Source organism: Branchiostoma floridae, chromosome 3 (assembly GCF_000003815.2).
Source record: "Branchiostoma floridae strain S238N-H82 chromosome 3, Bfl_VNyyK, whole genome shotgun sequence".
NCBI classification, from domain to species: domain Eukaryota; kingdom Metazoa; phylum Chordata; class Leptocardii; order Amphioxiformes; family Branchiostomatidae; genus Branchiostoma; species Branchiostoma floridae.
In genome coordinates this window covers 26700965-26717696 of record NC_049981.1, presented here as the reverse complement: position 1 = coordinate 26717696, position 16732 = coordinate 26700965, and the positions used below count along the sequence as shown (strand labels likewise).

Below are 16732 nucleotides of genomic sequence, written 5' to 3'. Positions count from 1 at the left end.
TTTTTGGTTAAAAATTATGGGTTTCCATTTGAAACTTTTAGTTTTTCAACCAATTTTTTTTATTCTGGGCAGAAACCTTCAATTGTTACAGTTTCCAGCTTTAAAGGTGGGTTACTTGCATGTTTCAGTAAGCTATGTGTGTGATACAGAGTATAACCAGAGGTTTTTTATTTGCCAAAGTTTGTGGATGCTACATCATACATGGTACCTGGCAAGTCCTTCAACCTTCATCATTACATAGCTAGAAATTTTGTATGTCTTCAAATAACCACATAAGATAACCTAGCATAATCTTAGATGCTGCACAATCTCCGCCAGACAGCAGGCAGAAGATGGTCATGTTTTGGAGGCCAGATAAACAGGACTGTAGACAACACTGATGTCTGGTTGGATGATTGCCAGCCTGAGAGCTGGCATGTCATCCCTGGTACCAAACACTTCATCCAATGTTGGAAGGCCAACTGGAGTAGTGTGACATCTTTCTGTGGCATACATGTTACAGCAGAGGTTTTAACTTGCGGCTAGAACATTTGGCAAAAAATGCTAGGATCCTCTGTCATAACTAATACAAGTAGTAGATGTTTCAAAGCTCTGAAATAATAATTTCGATCAGTTTTTAAGATTCTCCAAGCCATGCATTTTTCTCAGTTCCTAAGGGACTCACGTGAAGAGGTCGAAGGTTGAGAGTTGGTCAAAATGGAGGACAAAATGTACAGCTGGTGGAAAAAAACAGAACGTGAAAGATAGCCGTGTCACACGTCTCACGAGTCATGGACATTCAGTCTTTCCACAGAAGGTCATGAAACATATGGCTCTGTTTTTTGTTACAGATGAATACGGACGACAAAGAGATCCAATAGAAGTCATCATCTGGAGCTGACACACAGGACAAAGGGGGAGGGGGGCACCAACTGACCAGACCAGATTAAAGCATGTTTGCTTCCTATCAACAACCAAGCAGCGCTTTCTGGCAACAAGAACCATGGTCTATCAGTTTTACATTAGTGGAACCTATGAACTCCGTGTCATATGTTGGTCTGGTTTTATTCAACTATCCAAACTGTTGCAAATGAAATAAACCTTTAGTTAAGTCACTCCATTTCAAACTGACATCAAGCATCAGTGATAACACTATCTACAGATGTTTTTAACTTTTTAGACAGTTATGTAGAAAATCAAAAACTCTATTCTTGGAGATCCATACTGCCCAAAAAAATAAAACAGTACACTGGCTGAGACATTATTGAGGACAGCATCATTTCCTTATCTTTTCCATAACCTTTCAAAGAAAACAACTGCGGAACAATAACTCAAAATATACCAGCACAAATAAAATATAAGGGCAAAATCTTCATATTGTGTATCATATGTATGCTAAAATGCACATTAAAACAGAAACTATTTTAAAACCTGCATGCTCTCAAAATATACATGCACCTGAACCTAAAAAAACATGCGTTTTTTTACCTAAAAACACGAGTTTTTATATGAGGAGATAAGAAAGAAAAAGATTTCATAAACCCTATAAAACTAGGTAATGCCTTCTATTCTGTTTCTACCCAAAATTGAAACGTGTCACCGCTGTATTACACAGCAACAGCCTCGTGTCTAGACAGACCTTCCTACAGCTCGAGAGAGAAATGGCCCCAACAGGAAGTTGTAAAAACTATATTGTCCATGTAGGAATGACAAGTAATATACGACAGTCATGCAATTTCCTATACAATCGACGCAGTAAAACAGTCAATTTGCAGGGACCCATTGGCAATCAGGGCATCCATGTTGAATGGATCTCCAAGATTTCTCAGCTGAAATGAATAAATGATATCCAAAACCTGTAAGAGTATTGAAGTAATTGTTATCGCAGCCTTCTCTCCTATATAGTAACTTTGTGTTGTGTGTTTTGTCCTAGTATTTTGGATACATGCTATCTAAGTATTATAATGATGACTTTTACCTGCAATGTAACAACGTACTGTAAATACTACAGTACCATGGCAACAACGAGAACTATAAACAACTTGCTTCCACATAGTACAATATTCTTAGGAAGGAGGCGCTAGACTGTTGACCTCTGACCCCAAAAGAGGACAATAACTGCACAAATGTCAGCTTGATACAATCCATACCACTTTTAGAGGAAGGGGATATAGGGCACACAGAATTGGGCTATACTACAGATAGTCCACAATTAATTAACTTTAGCAGTCAAAACAGTTTAGAAAGTTGTTTATCTCACAATTCAAGTGGCTTCTTTTCCTGGTTCTCATCTTGGAAGTTTAGAAAACAAGGCATAGAAACTGATATTAAGATGAGCTTCCTTGTTGTTGTTTTTTCCTTTCAAACAGATATTCTACAAAATACATAAGCAGAGTTCTCCAAATTCCCACAAATATTATAGAACAATCCAATTTGGATTGCCAGAGGGCACAGATTGTTAGACCAACATTGCAAGGGTGACAGGGACAGATGCCTCCTGTCACATAAACACAACACACGGGCTCTTCCCCCAGATGTCTCCATAGCATCACAATGTCCGCTGAGTGACGTCTTCCAACAGTCCGCACTGTTTATGAAACAAGCGCATGGCGGCGGGCACAAAGTCTGCACTGTTGGGCGTACAAGTTCAAGTCAAATGACCAAAGCGGCAGAAATGACCCCCGACCTCTTCTGGTAACTCTAGCTCGCCAGCTACAGGGAATGGGGAAACGAACCCCTCCTTCCCCACCATGGTTGAGATAGAGTGTATAGAGAACAAATGCTAACTAAACAACGCTTGACAAAGACGTCAGGGCAAAAGCTGTCATTGTTCTGTTAGCCAATAGGTGCCAAGGTCTGTGTACACTGTGTCCCACTCTATGTCCGTTTGTCATCATAGGTGACCAATTGTCTTCCTCTTTCCTCAGTGAGTAATTTCCACTTGATAAGGTTAACATTTCCAGACAACTCACAACAAAGTTTTTCTGCCCCATGTCGAGCGTAGTTTTCTCCACGACAAAGGAAAATTATGTTGTAATGGGCCAATGATGACAACTCACAGATGTTAGAATGGACCAGTGAGTTTCATCAGATCATATCTCAGTCAACCACACAAAAACTGGGCATTTAGTCTATTAGTCATGGTGGTATTGTTGGGGAGAAAGACAGCTCCATATGTGGACATATGTTTGGGCATTTGGCATGCAGGGTTGCCTGCTTTCAACAGACACAGAAACAAACACCCTGGTGGACAGGCACACATGTGGTAGTCAGAATTGATTCAGGCTTTTTCACAAGCTCAAATTCAGTCACAACTTCACTTTCCTCAACCAAGGCCGGGAAGCCACTGAGATGTAGCTCTATGGTTTTTAATGGCAGACATGCGTGATTCAGTGCCAGAAAAATCTGGACACAAACAATTACTCATAGTGTGGTAACAATATAATCAGAGAACTTAAGTTGTAAAACCAACTATCAGGTGACAACAGAAAAACTTCTGGGGGACACGCATGCATGGTTATGACCAGTGTGTCATCCTGAACGTAAGTTTGTAGGTATTTTTGTTGTCCTTGGACCAGAGGAAAAAGTCTGGACAAGTTTCAGTGGTTTAGGAAGGAAAATATGCAGGGTTGCTGACTTTGGTAGGGTTGGGAAAATGTGCCACTACAAACACACAGACTCCCTAAGGCGCCAGTTCCTAATACGTGCAGAAAAGAAGGGTGACACATAAGCTGTGTTTTCCTAGGCGTGTAAAATACAACAGTACACCTTGGGCGACAGGTCTCATTTCATTCCTAATTTTCTCCGAGGTAAAGGCATGGTGTGTGATGAGGAATAAATCGCAGTGCAGTGCGCTCAGAGCTATACCAAATGCGGGGCCCAGTCTGGTGTACAAACACACAAACACTGCAGCCAAGCTGGCGCGCTGCTCCCTCCAAAAAAGATCGCCAATTAAAAACTGACCACTTACCGTTGCACTGGCCGCTAAAGAGCCATTTGGATGTGGGTAGACGCCCATATTGGAAACTATAACTCCACCAGGAGTAAGATATGCTGGTCCCCGGCTGACGACTGGTACACTCTCTGCTTTGCTTCCTGCAAGTTGGCGGTACGAGAAACTTGGTCTGACTTGAGTGGGGAGGGGGGCGCCGAACCGGCGAACTATGACATCCTTTAGTCAACAAACTATACAGGAAATCCAAGTTAGGGAGACAAAGTTAACCGTTTCTGAACAGTACAACATATATTTGGTTTCCTGGCTTAATCCTTAGCAGTTGTTTGTATCTAGAGTGTTAAATGTGAGTCGGAGTCCTCGCCAGTCTTCTGAGAAGGGCCCGGGTGGGGGGTGCTCGGCCAACTCAACTATCGCAACAAATCCTACCAAAACTCCAAACAAGTCTCAGAGCGCGTCTTAACCCTTAAAACAAGACATCTATGTAATTTCCCTTGAATCTTGGGATACCGTGCGTTACAGATCGTGAAATATCGTAACTCTATTTGCCTGTAGGATAGACTTAAACCGTAACAAACCTTCGTCCCCTCTTCTGGAGTCCTCCCTGGGATAACTTTGCAACGGTGGCTTGGAACCCTGTAGTCGGGGAGGGGGGAGAGAAACATTCCGTCAGATCCCTTCCTCGTGCACGCTTTAGTCAAAAAGAAACCACAGCAAAGACTTTCCTGACATCCTCAGAAGGTCAGGTATATACTGTATCACAACAAACTCACCTCTGAAGGTACCGCGCCGCTCTGAGAACTTTCCGACTCGTTGACTAAACTGGACTTGATATCGCTGAGGTCGTTAGAGACGTTTTCAGCCGATTTTTCTTCTTGCTCCCCCTCGTCTTTGAAGGAGATTGTCTCGTCGCTCGCCCCTAGATCGTCGCCGCCACTACCGTTGAGCTGCGGCATTGTCGCTCGGTGGTGACCTGCTGGCCTGGCCGCCCCTGGTTTGACGAAGTGCCCTGGGAAAAGACAGTTGATCAGAGAGCTGCGGCTATCATCGCCACCGACCACGCGGCACCCAAGTTGTGTTCATCCCAACCGACACAAACGAACACAACTTCGCGATGGGCGCCAAACTATCGATCTTACAACACGGATTTCTACCACAAACTCTGTCTAGGTTAGGAATATAGTTTCTATAATTGTTCACGACTTACCCTGTCCCAAAATAGAGTCTTGATCGGGGCTGTAGTTTTAGCCAGCACGTTAGAAATTGACACAGAAATGAACACAACTTGGTTGTAGTCTCTGCGGCGGCGTTTTGCAAAGGGAACACGGGGGCAACCGTTAACTATAGCGGGGGTGATGCACAAACTTTGTCCACCGATAAATCCTCCAAATTTGATACTTTTTAACAGTAAAATAAAAATGCAAGATACAGTAATCTATGTGTAATAGTATGCTACTATCTTATATATAATTGTACACAGCAAAAACCGTTTCAGAGAAAACCTCGTACGGTATGAACGCTCAGTCCCTAAAACATCAAAGCCCGCGCCGCACCCTTGATCGCTTGGGTGATTGACAGGTCCCTTCGCCCAGCTGTCAATCTTGCTATAATGAAATGCGAATGACGAGGGCTGGGCCGAATTTGTTAATTAATTACTACGGTGACGTCAGACTACTAATCAGCGTGCCCAGGGTTTCTGACCAGTGAGTAACCGCGCACCACGGCCTCTTCCCGCCCTTTTCCCGGTGGGCGGTTCGTGTTTTGCCGCCTACAGTTTACAAAACAGGTCGGCTAAAAAGACCGACGCGGCGTAGCCAAACCAGTGGCACAAACGCGCACACCCTTTCTCATAAAAAAAACACGAAAAATCGATATTCTATTTATAAACAGTAACGAAGCAATAAGAAGATATAGGAAATCGTCTTCATCATATTTCAATGGACTTTGTTGAAATGCTGGACAGTAAAAAATACAATGTGGCCATAGATTTTGGTACATGTTATATTACTGTTGGCTCAAAAAGCAATACTGGTTGTCGTTAAGTCTGAAAAATCGTTCCTAAGTTTAAGATAACTTGCCAAACATGTTTAAAGCCATAGCTCTACGACTCAAGTAAAAAAAGGCTGTCATTTCATTCTCTGTTGTAACGAAGGAACATCTACGTAACCATTGTCATTCAATGACATATTTTTGAATCTTTTGATATAATTTTCTTTCAGCTAAAAACAGCTATATAGGAAATATAGTCTTTACATTTCATTTCATTCCAAAAATCATGAAACAGCGGACGTTCGCATTGTTAGATTCGCCATGATAAAAACACATCATCGTTGGAATTGACACATGATGGTGCCAATTTATATTTCTATTGAGCACCATGGACAGTAATGATATTTATATGGACCGCGGAAGCTTTACAGTAATGTAGTTGTACAGACGGGTCCCATAGAATTCCACTCAACCGTGATGATAAATCACATCTTACTCCATAAATTTCATTTTACCACATTGTTTGATGACTGGGTTGCAAGGATTTTATTTACTGTCCTCTTTATTGAATTATTATGTAAACATGTCGACAGGATGGCGAAAGATTCATTTCAGAAGTTATGTAAAATTTCAATAGAAGCGACTACAACGTCTTTTCAAGAGGAAAAATTTGCCATTAAGGTTTGATGTTATGTATATTTTCACCACACGATCTAGTGCATGCCCCGCACCAGAACCAATTTTCTACAGGCACACATGTACAGCAAGACTTTTCATGGCCTACTAATACTACACACCAAGATCTTTTCCTTGCCAGTGTTACTTTCAAAGTTTGCTTATCTCAATATTTGACGCAAGTTAGGTTTGGCATATGCGCACGTGCGCAATTTCAGTGTATAACTGACCAGCAATCTATGCTGCGAGCTTGTGTGGGAAGTCATCAATTCGAAACCTATGTGGTAGGAGACCAAAATGAAAGTTTCCTGTGCAGCATTTTTTTTTGAAGGCGCTTATCACAGGAATAAAGAGTTTAAGGTCATTATCACTTCACACACTGTTTATACATGTTTGTACTTTTAAAGTTTTATAGAATTTACTGCAAGGAACAATCAGTGCAAAAGTCATACGATGTCTAAAAGTATAATTATACAGTATTGCCTGCGAAAATTGAGTACCGGTCACGACGTTCAGACGAGACTTGTACTTCTTCCTATGCAAATCATTTCCACTGCTACGGTAATTAGGAGAAATGAAGGTTGCCCAGACTGGAGCCAGACAATTATCATTGTAGGTATTTGTTTTTCTAGCTTCAGTGGTGTAAATCCGCACATATGTGTGAGTCGGCGGGAGTTTTTCCTTGACACCTCCAGACCGGTTTATCCCGACCCCCTGGTTAACAAGTCGTCTCTACGGCTACAGCCTTGTCTCCTTTCTACTAGTACTGGGAAAACAGGTTTTAAAATCTGCCCAAAAAGTTAGAATGAATTACCAAGGAGTTAAGCAAAGTATTTTACCGTTTTCTACAAATTTCAGAAGTCTAGTTTCAGTTTCGGTACAGATTACAGACCACCTGGCCAGTGCAGACAGACAACCACATACTTCGGGCGACACACTTGTATCTCTAACTATGCTGAAAAAATGACCAAAAGAAACGTGACCATTAGAGAACGACACTCAAAATAAGTTGTTGAATTTTTTTGCTGTCGAGAACTAACATAAACAATTATCGGTTCTTGTCTATATTTTCTGGTCGGGTTAGGGGGACCTTGTAATCTAGTATATCTACAAAGTATAGAGAGAGTCTAAATTCTTTATTGATTCAGCCGAAGAAAAAATGATCTTCAACACAATAATCAGAGAACTGTTCAAATCTTCTATCTTCTATCTCCGATTCACTCGAAAAAAATCAGTGGTTCATAACTCCTCTCGTCGACTGACGCTTTGACAAATTTGCTAACATTTTACTACATACGAGACGTGTTTTTATTAATCCTATCATGAAAAGAACAACAAAGAACGTAGTGGCATGCAGACGAAATCGGCCCGCTGTACAGATAAATGTAAATCAACGCCTACACGCACATTCCACTTGTTGAAGCAATCATGCAGTAACGAGAAATAAATACCATTGCGTGTCCTCCAGAACTAATGATGTCGTCAGCTAACTACTGTTACATGTCCAGCAGTTCAAAGCTAAAATAACAATAACTACATTCATCTATTTAATTTTATTTTGTCCTTATGATATGTGGAAGATTGCGTCTACCCATAAGGCATTTGCTAAGAAACGCGAAATAATGTTGATGTCATGATTACGATTTATGCAGATTCTGCCATTTTCCCCACGAAAGTAGCCTGCAATTATTTCTTGGGTAATGATAGTTGTTTTAGTCTGGACAATTTGCTGTTAATTGGTGGCAAACAGATTAGTCATGTTGTTTTTCTTGCTGTTGCAACTTACGTGCATACTCCATTTACAGGTTACACTAACTAGTTACACACCACTGTCAAACCATCACTTACAAATACAAATTACAAATGCAGTACTACTACTAGTGAAAAATCTTTGTATGAATTTAACTTGTAGCTTTTAGTGAAAATTATTTCTTTGGGATGCTTTGAATTGATAGTCGTTCTCGTAACTTTCTATGCGTGGATTCTTTACGTAAGAAAGCAGACAATGATAGCCAGCATAGGAAGTGACCATTGGCGCGCAAACTGTAACAAAACACCACAGAGATAGCTAGCGATGGATGGAAAAGCTAAAACAATGAATGGCGTGCACCGTTGCCTAGAGTTGCCGCTTGAAAAGTTATTCATGCTACCAGGATGGGCGAAGGATTTGGAGGGCACTTGGGGAGATCTGCTGACACTTAAAACTGGGCTAGAAAATCCAGCATGTTTCGTCAAGTCGACAGTAGCGGGTTCAATTCAACAACTGAAGAAGTTGATCATACAGGGCACTGACTGTGGTGAGGTACGTGTACTCGTACTACGGAGATGACTAAAATAGTGAATTTATATCTAGTATAACCTAAACATACAGATACTGATAAACATTAGTCATTGAATGTGTAGTATTCCAATTGTACTGCTTTATTACCACGACCTACACTCAGCTTGTAACGTACAATGAATGTCTTTCACTCGATTCACTTTCATTCAGGTATCTACCAAGCGAAACAGAAGTTTTGTTAGCTTTGTGACTCCGTGTACTGCGAACTGAGGTGCAATGAGGGCGAATGCATCATAAATATTGACGAAGACATTGTCATGACTACGCCGGTTCAAGCTACCATAGGCATATTGTTTTATGATGTTTGAATTTTCAATACATCGCAGTGTTTTACAGAGCAGAATTTGAGTGATGTAAAGGGACTGCAATGTTGATTAAGCAATAAAGTTTAAAAGCTTGAAAGTTATGTAATGTGTTTTCTTGAACCCATCTCCAATAAAATCAACGTTGACTAACCTCAATGTCTGTATTACTTTACTGCCATAAACTTTGATGATTTTATTGTATTTGCGTCATAATCTTAGCTGGACTCGATGAAATGTCACAGGGTACAGGCTACACCACGTTTTTATGTTATTGTCTCACAACAGATGTAACATGAATCCTCAACATAAAATATAATCATTTAGTCATTTCTTTACTATTTATGTAGTTTGTCATAAAACCGTAAGAAGCGGCTAAGCATCTTTAAATTATACATGTAGAAGTTGTTATTGCTTTTGAATTAAGAGACATAACAATATAAAATTCACTCTAAGACACATGCGCAACTAACATCCTTACCAGGCCATGGATCATCATGGAAAGGTAACTTCGCATCGTGCCCGAAAAAAGGATAAACATAGTGTTATGTAAAAAAAAACTAAAGCTTGTAGATACAGTAATATACAGTAAAACCACACACATGATAAAGATGTATAAATCATTAGCCACCCTCCTGATATAATTACAGCTTGTGCCCAAACTACATGACTACTATAAATCTAGGGAATTATGTCTACATCTTTTTTATTGCCGCCTTGCTTGATGATAAGCCCTAACTATCGACCGTCGAAAATGCACGGTGTTGAAAAATGAGGGAGGCTAATAATTGTGATTTGGGCGGACAGCGATCAATACTAGTTTTCAACGCCATCAAATTCAGACCAGTCTATTAATGTCCCTTGGTCATTTCGCTGAAAATTACATGTTTTCTAATTGGACGGCTGGGCTGAGGATTTGCTGGTATCATGTATGGTTTGGTCCGCTCACAAATGAATATGACTTTTGCAATAAGCGAAATACGCGCGTAAAATGATATAATCATAACAACCACATCTTTGATTAGATATACATATACGACAAAAGAATGAACGCACAAACAAAACATATAGGTAACCGAGGAAAGACTTTGTCCTCAAGTCCACATAAGAGAGAACTTGAAATAGTCATCGACATCATTAAATTTAAATGTGATCATTCACAATCTTGTTCTGATTTACGGTTTTTCAGCAATTTACGATTGTTCAAGTAATGTAAAATGTCAATGCATTGATCTCAGCTGATTAACAGTTTGTCATATCTTAGACAAAATGTCATAAGTTATGATTAGAGAGGTGATATTCATCACTGTCTGTGGTTACCATATGCACATGTCACGATGATACATGTGAACATATAAATAATCTTTTTCACTAAAAGTAAGAAATATGACAACTATTACCAGCAGTGGTTTTTCCAATGTTTTTCTAGACAAACCATGGTTTCTCCGTGTATTTCCCGATGCTCACTAACTTGTCTTTTGGCAGGCATATGGGAATCACTGAACCGTGAACGGTGGTTAATATCAAACGGAATGTCCACAAATAGTCGAATTCTCATCAAATAAACATTGTGGATTACATGTACATTTAATCGGAGAACTTCAAAAGAATGAAGATCTGCACCTTCACAAATATGGAAACATGATGAGATGAAATCCAATTGACACGTGGGCGTTAGCACCATTACGTGTAGGCGTGACGAAAACCATCTAAAGGGTTATTTTTTGGGGTTTCCAACGATAAATGTATGAGACGATGTCTTAATCCAAAGATGGTACTGGCAATGTGTCTGTGAAAGAAGTTCAATGATAGAAAGCAGAGTGATCCCTCAGAGTCAGAGGGAAAAGTTGTCAAAAAAGCCAAATTTATCAGTTTGCGTTCAAAATGTTTACACACATTCTATCGCCTGTCTGACGTCTGAACTACATTTAGCATATCGTTGTAAATGTGTAAAATAATACCGAAAACAAAGCACAAGACATTTCTGCATGTGCATAACGACAATACGATCTAAATTGAAAACTGCGTTCAAAATACCTTGCGAGCAACAAGAATGATAAGAAACTCAATGGACGTGCATTTTTGCGGGGTGGGGAGGTCTGGGTCTGGGGTACAACCAAGACAAGTTTGTTCGGATGAAATTTCTTTCTGCGTTTGAACACCGTTTGAAAATTGTGAAGTTCGTACCCAGGGTTAGAATGTTTATTTTAGTTCACTGGTGGTGTACTAGCATATGGTTCTAGTAGTCTCCCGCTTTTTTTACTCATGACATGATAAAAAATAAACAAGTCTATCTAAATTTAATCATCAACCGGTATAAAATTATCTTATAGCCGTTCGAATTATTTCAGCGTCATATTACCAGGCGAGCTCAGAAATGAGCTATATCGTAAAATGCAACAAGAAAAACTCTGAAGCTTTCAGCTAAAAAAGAATAGACAAAATTCAATTGAATTTGAAAGACTTTTCATATCTTCAAATTTGATGTACATGCACTACCGATGAAACATCTGACATCTTACTTTTTGTCTTATATGATAAGCAGAAGGGGTTACGAATGACCATTGTTTTCCGTTTTACCATAGGTTGTAAACGCTTCAAAGCCGATTTGTGCAAAAAAGACAAGAGATTCAGAAAAAAAGTCCGTTGATATCGACACTAACTGTATAGAAGCCGTCATCTTTTCAATTGTCCAGAAATGTTACTAACGTATTTCAAACCTGATGGTGAAGAAGACCACGGACGCAATTTTAGTCACTAAAGCTTATCAAATTTCAAACTTGTGGAAAATCGCTAAAACACAGTGTCTGATAAACTGCATTGCTTGTTTGGTGGTAGGTCAAGCGCAAATGTCGGTCACCTGTTCACGTCTCTCCTGCCACACGCAGAGAAGCTTTTCAGTTGGACTAAAAACAGTGCCTAGGGATTACCAAATATGGCGGCCAGCAATGAACTTCAGCATGCCAAAATGAACTTAAGTCGACGGGGACATCTAGAGGTCAGGAGTTTGCACAGGCACAAGCTGCAACTGCGCTGATCTTAAGGGACCAAACCCTGCATTAAGGTCGCATCTCCGTGTTAATGATGTCTCTCGGAAAGGAGACCCAAACCATCATCTGGGACCAGGCTGGGGAAAATTGGTTTTCGCCTGGGTATGAAATCATAGTTGGCCAGCGCGCCATGATATGCGTGGGCACCGATACCAAGGAAAAGATTGTGGTCGCAAAACAATGATCCTTTTGTCGCGGTATTCATGTGGCTCCCGCGGTTTTGGGGATGGCTGTCCGCGTCTTGCTATCAACACGGCAAGACGTCATCATATCACAGCTACAGCTACGTGTGTACAATACTAGTACTCAGTGTATAGAGTGTATAGACTTGATGAGAAAAGAGCGCACGTGGGTTCGGACATACGAAAAGGTTGCTCCGAAAATAGAAAAGGGTTCTCTGAAAAGTCTGAAAAGTGTGGTGATTTGCTTGGGTACAGTGTAGAGCGTTCAAAGTTTGTGGCAATGTATTGTAGCAATGACTTAGCGGCATTACCCGCACCGCTCTTCTTCCGTGAAAGCTTTCTCACTACCTCCACAATAATCCACATCTGTGCCCATCGTGTATTTATACACCACTTGTAACATCGGCATTCACAAGCGGACAAAACACTAAAGGCTATTATCACCGAACAAAAGACAAGAAGGCTTCTCTGGTAATCCGTAATCATCGGGAACAATCGCCGAGCAAATCGTGTTCAGGTGTCATATGGGCCACGTCAGATTTGAGACAGCGTTCTACAGAACTCTTCCTCTGGTACAATAGGAGTATGATTGCACAGATCTTTTCAAGCATTAATTTGATCAAACCGCGGATCATCTTAGAGTATTACTGCATTACTACAAGTGAACAGAAGGGCACCGAGGCGGCGTGTTTGAGGCATGCATGCTTCAATGATTTTAGTTCAGGTCAATATAATAATACAGTGCCACCTTTCCGAAAACTTCAGCAATAACATATTTTATGATTTGTTGTTTCATATGCACGTGCAGTTTTCTTAAGACTTTTCATGTCTTATTACGTTTTGTGTCGATCGTTGGGTTCAGGAAGACACCTTTATATGGTTAGTCCGTGAATGAACTAGGAACGTGATCGCACTGTTCAGACATACAGCGACTTACATCAAGGATTGAAGGTCGAGTAGAGTCTATAACGTGTTGGTCAACCTTTACGGACTCCAAGACAAGCCATCTTTAATACTTTGTAAACCACTTTACGGTATCGCCACGACGAGACGAATGTAAAGAGACTGAACCTGATTGAACTTGGATGAACAAAGGTCGGCCTTGGTAGTTGAATGGGTGTTTTAAATAGCGATGTTGGCCAGAACATGTATTTAATAATTCAAGAAGGGACCCTTGCCGAGGATTGCGCTCCTGTGGTCATAGATCCTCTTCCCCTCCCCTTCTGACCAAAGTTTTCTTGTTGTTTTACAGGTGGTTGACAGAGAAACAACCCTCGCCTTCGATACCACGGAGCTTGCTCTGCAAAAACGCGCCCGTAAAAAAAATACCCCCGCTTCATTTAATATTTGCCCACACAATCCACACACTCATGACATACACATCCCTCAAGTACACCCCAATAAAAATCCTTAAATGTAGATCAGGTCTCCTTCACATTGGTGGTGGTCTGAGAAATAGGCCTGCATGCAACGCGTTTTTCTCAATATTCACAATAGAACTGTCTTAATACAAAGTATCTGCCGCAATTTCAATCTGTTACAATCATTTCTGTGGGCTTCAACCCTTGTTACAGACGGCCAAGTTTCAATCCTTGACTAACCTACTCAACGTAATATATATAAAGCGATTAAAATTAATATTGAAGCTATATCAAAAGTATAAGCGATTGTCGTAAACCTTGGCGGACGCGCTTTCTGGACGCACAGCTCCCATGTACAATGGGTGCCAATAATGTGGTTTTATTTTTAGGGGACAAAAACAACAGAAATGAGTTTGAAACAAAAAATATATATTTCCTAAAACATCAATTATTAAAAGATTCGCCACTGGGTTCTGCATACGGTATCCGGACCAAAGGGAGATGCACTGCACCGTGCCTCTCTCTAGCTATCACTCCCCTGGGTACCGGAGGAGCCACGAAAAAACTAACGCCAGCAACTCCCCGAGCATGGTTAATGATGGTTTAGAATTTTAGTGCAGGGTATGTGTTAGAGGTGTGCGGCAGCCTTGGTACAGGCGCCCGTGGTAGGACGTCGCCGCTAGTCTGCCGCCAGGACTGATAGGTTCCACATTACCGGCCGGGAAACCTGGCTCAAATTTGTCAGACATGGTGATTTCGCAAACAACAGCTTAGCGCGAATTACACCCGCCTCACTGCTCACTGAGGATACAAACCCACTTGCTCTCGCATCTGATTTACATACAAGAAAATTGTACAATAATCAAGAGAGTATTATCAACTTTAAGACAAAATGATATTAGGTTATTCATTTATTCATCATGAAGATATTGTAATCGCAAAAGCATGGACAGATTTGTGTAGAGTCGCATCGTTAGATCTGTTCAAAACGAACTGCATTCTACATTCTGAAGCAGGAGTCACCTTTAATATTCCTACCCGAAACAGAATCTGGCAAACTGAAATTTCATAAGGTTGGCGATATTTTACTGAATCCTTAAAAGTGCGCGCCTTTGTAACAGTAGCCCTGGGTCTAACCAGGGTGAAGCCATATCAAAGAAAGTTGGTAGAAATGACGTCTGTTTCAGAATAGTGGGGGATGCAGCAGAGATTAAACCAGTTCAACAGATTTTCCGAGATGTCGTGTACAAAGTTGTGTGAGTTGTTTTTGTGTGAAAAATATGTTGCACACTACTGAGTGCCCCTGGAAATGGGGTCAAATCAAGAGAAGTAAATCCTGCCGCAGAGGTAACGTGAAAATTTAAGGCGAGAAGCTGTAGCAAAAGAAAAAGTTGCGAAAACGTAACCCCGCAAATATAACCCTTGACGACTTAGAAAAGACATGTGTGCCCAAAACTCTATACATTGTATTAAAATTACCCCCCCCCCCCCCCCCCATAGTTAAATAGGATCACGTTGATATGTGTAGGTTTTCAGAAATTCGCATATAGCTTTTGGAGTTTTGGAGAAATTCTGCGGACGAGAAGGTGGAGACGCATGCCGGTAAAAGCGCAATATCGGTAACATCAAAGAAATATATGCAAATCATCAACTATTGCCATGGGAACGGCATAACAATATTGTTAGTCGCATCAGAACACAACAAGCACTGCGAGGGACTGGCGCTATAGCTATAGGCTGAAAATGATGAGAGGACTACATTCAAAATATGGAGAAGATCTTAAAAAACACGACTGGCTGTTACCACTTGAGATTTAATTTGGCTGGTAATGTGGTATGGCTCATACTATCCTCCAGGACTCCTTTCTTTATTTACCTCTCATTTTATACTTAACTTGTCTTTACCTTGATCTTAAGATAAAAAAGAAAACCACGATACTGAAAGCAAAACTACTCTGTGGCCCATTCTTTGTTGTATATACAATGTTACTGAAAAGAATCACATATCTACAGCTGCTGTCATAGAAACCTGGTCTTAGACTTTCTTAATAAAATACATTTTAGATAGCAAGAAAACAATGTCGCCTAAACGTCTTCTTGGTGTTCTAGTAAGTCTACAATATTACACTACGTTTTTCTTATCTGAGGATGAATAGAAGGAATTACGATTGCTACCACGGACACATGATGAGTCCTGAGCCCCCACTGCCCCTTGTGGGGACATTATATCTGTGTCCCGGATACGCGCAATCTGGGCAGCATCTGCCTTCACCTGGGCAGCGAGGGGACCGAGGAAACGCGCGGCTTCATGCCCACAGCACTCAACACTACCGAATACATTTTCAACACTTACCACCAAAATTAGTCTGTTCAAAATGTTAACAACTGGCCCCACCACCACCAAACCCGAGCTGTTTGTCGGGTCAGATAGTTTTTACGATTCGCCACAAACAATTGCGTTTGTTAGTTGAGCGTAAAAGGCGCCGACATCTACGTTGCCATAGTAACTAACCCTTTCACAGATAAAAAGCGGCTGACATGCCGAATTAGAAGCCATTTTTTAACCACAATAACATCGTATTGGATTCAGTGTGCAAATATTCACGAAAGGGGGTAGTGATAGAAAACTCAATGGCCATTACCAGATGATAGCGGCTTTGTTTGCTTGCATTCCTTTGATCTTGCCGCCGGGAGATGGTGCGCCGTGCTTGCTGTGTCCGCCAATTCGCCACAAATCCTCCCCGAAGTATTAACGCCGGCGGTGAAATCGATCGGAGAAGGCACTCGGAAACTGACGCGGAGTCCCGATCGTCTATGTCGATTTCCAACCGCGGAACAGACACGGTCTCTCCGAGAAATCTGCGCGGATTTACGCCTATTTGGCTTTTAGGAAACGTAGAA

General features: G+C 41.0%; 1 protein-coding gene across 14 annotated transcripts in view; it reads right to left on the bottom strand.

Annotated features, from left to right (window-relative positions):
* Positions 1-16732, bottom strand: part of LOC118412533 (transcription factor 7-like 2) — a 64312-nt gene extending 47580 nt beyond the window's left edge. For 13 of the 14 annotated variants that reach the window (XM_035815432.1, XM_035815434.1, XM_035815437.1 and 10 more), the window contains exons 1-4: positions 5139-5317; positions 4705-4940; positions 4510-4567; positions 3950-4074 (exon numbers count right to left, since the gene is read on the bottom strand). In XM_035815432.1, the coding sequence (XP_035671325.1) occupies positions 3950-4074; positions 4510-4567; positions 4705-4887 (366 nt within the window). In that variant the 5' untranslated portion in view covers positions 4888-4940; positions 5139-5317. Of the gene's footprint in view, positions 1-3949; positions 4075-4509; positions 4568-4704; positions 4941-5138; positions 5318-16473 lie in introns of those variants that run through there. The other variant, XM_035815433.1, reaches the window with a different exon arrangement.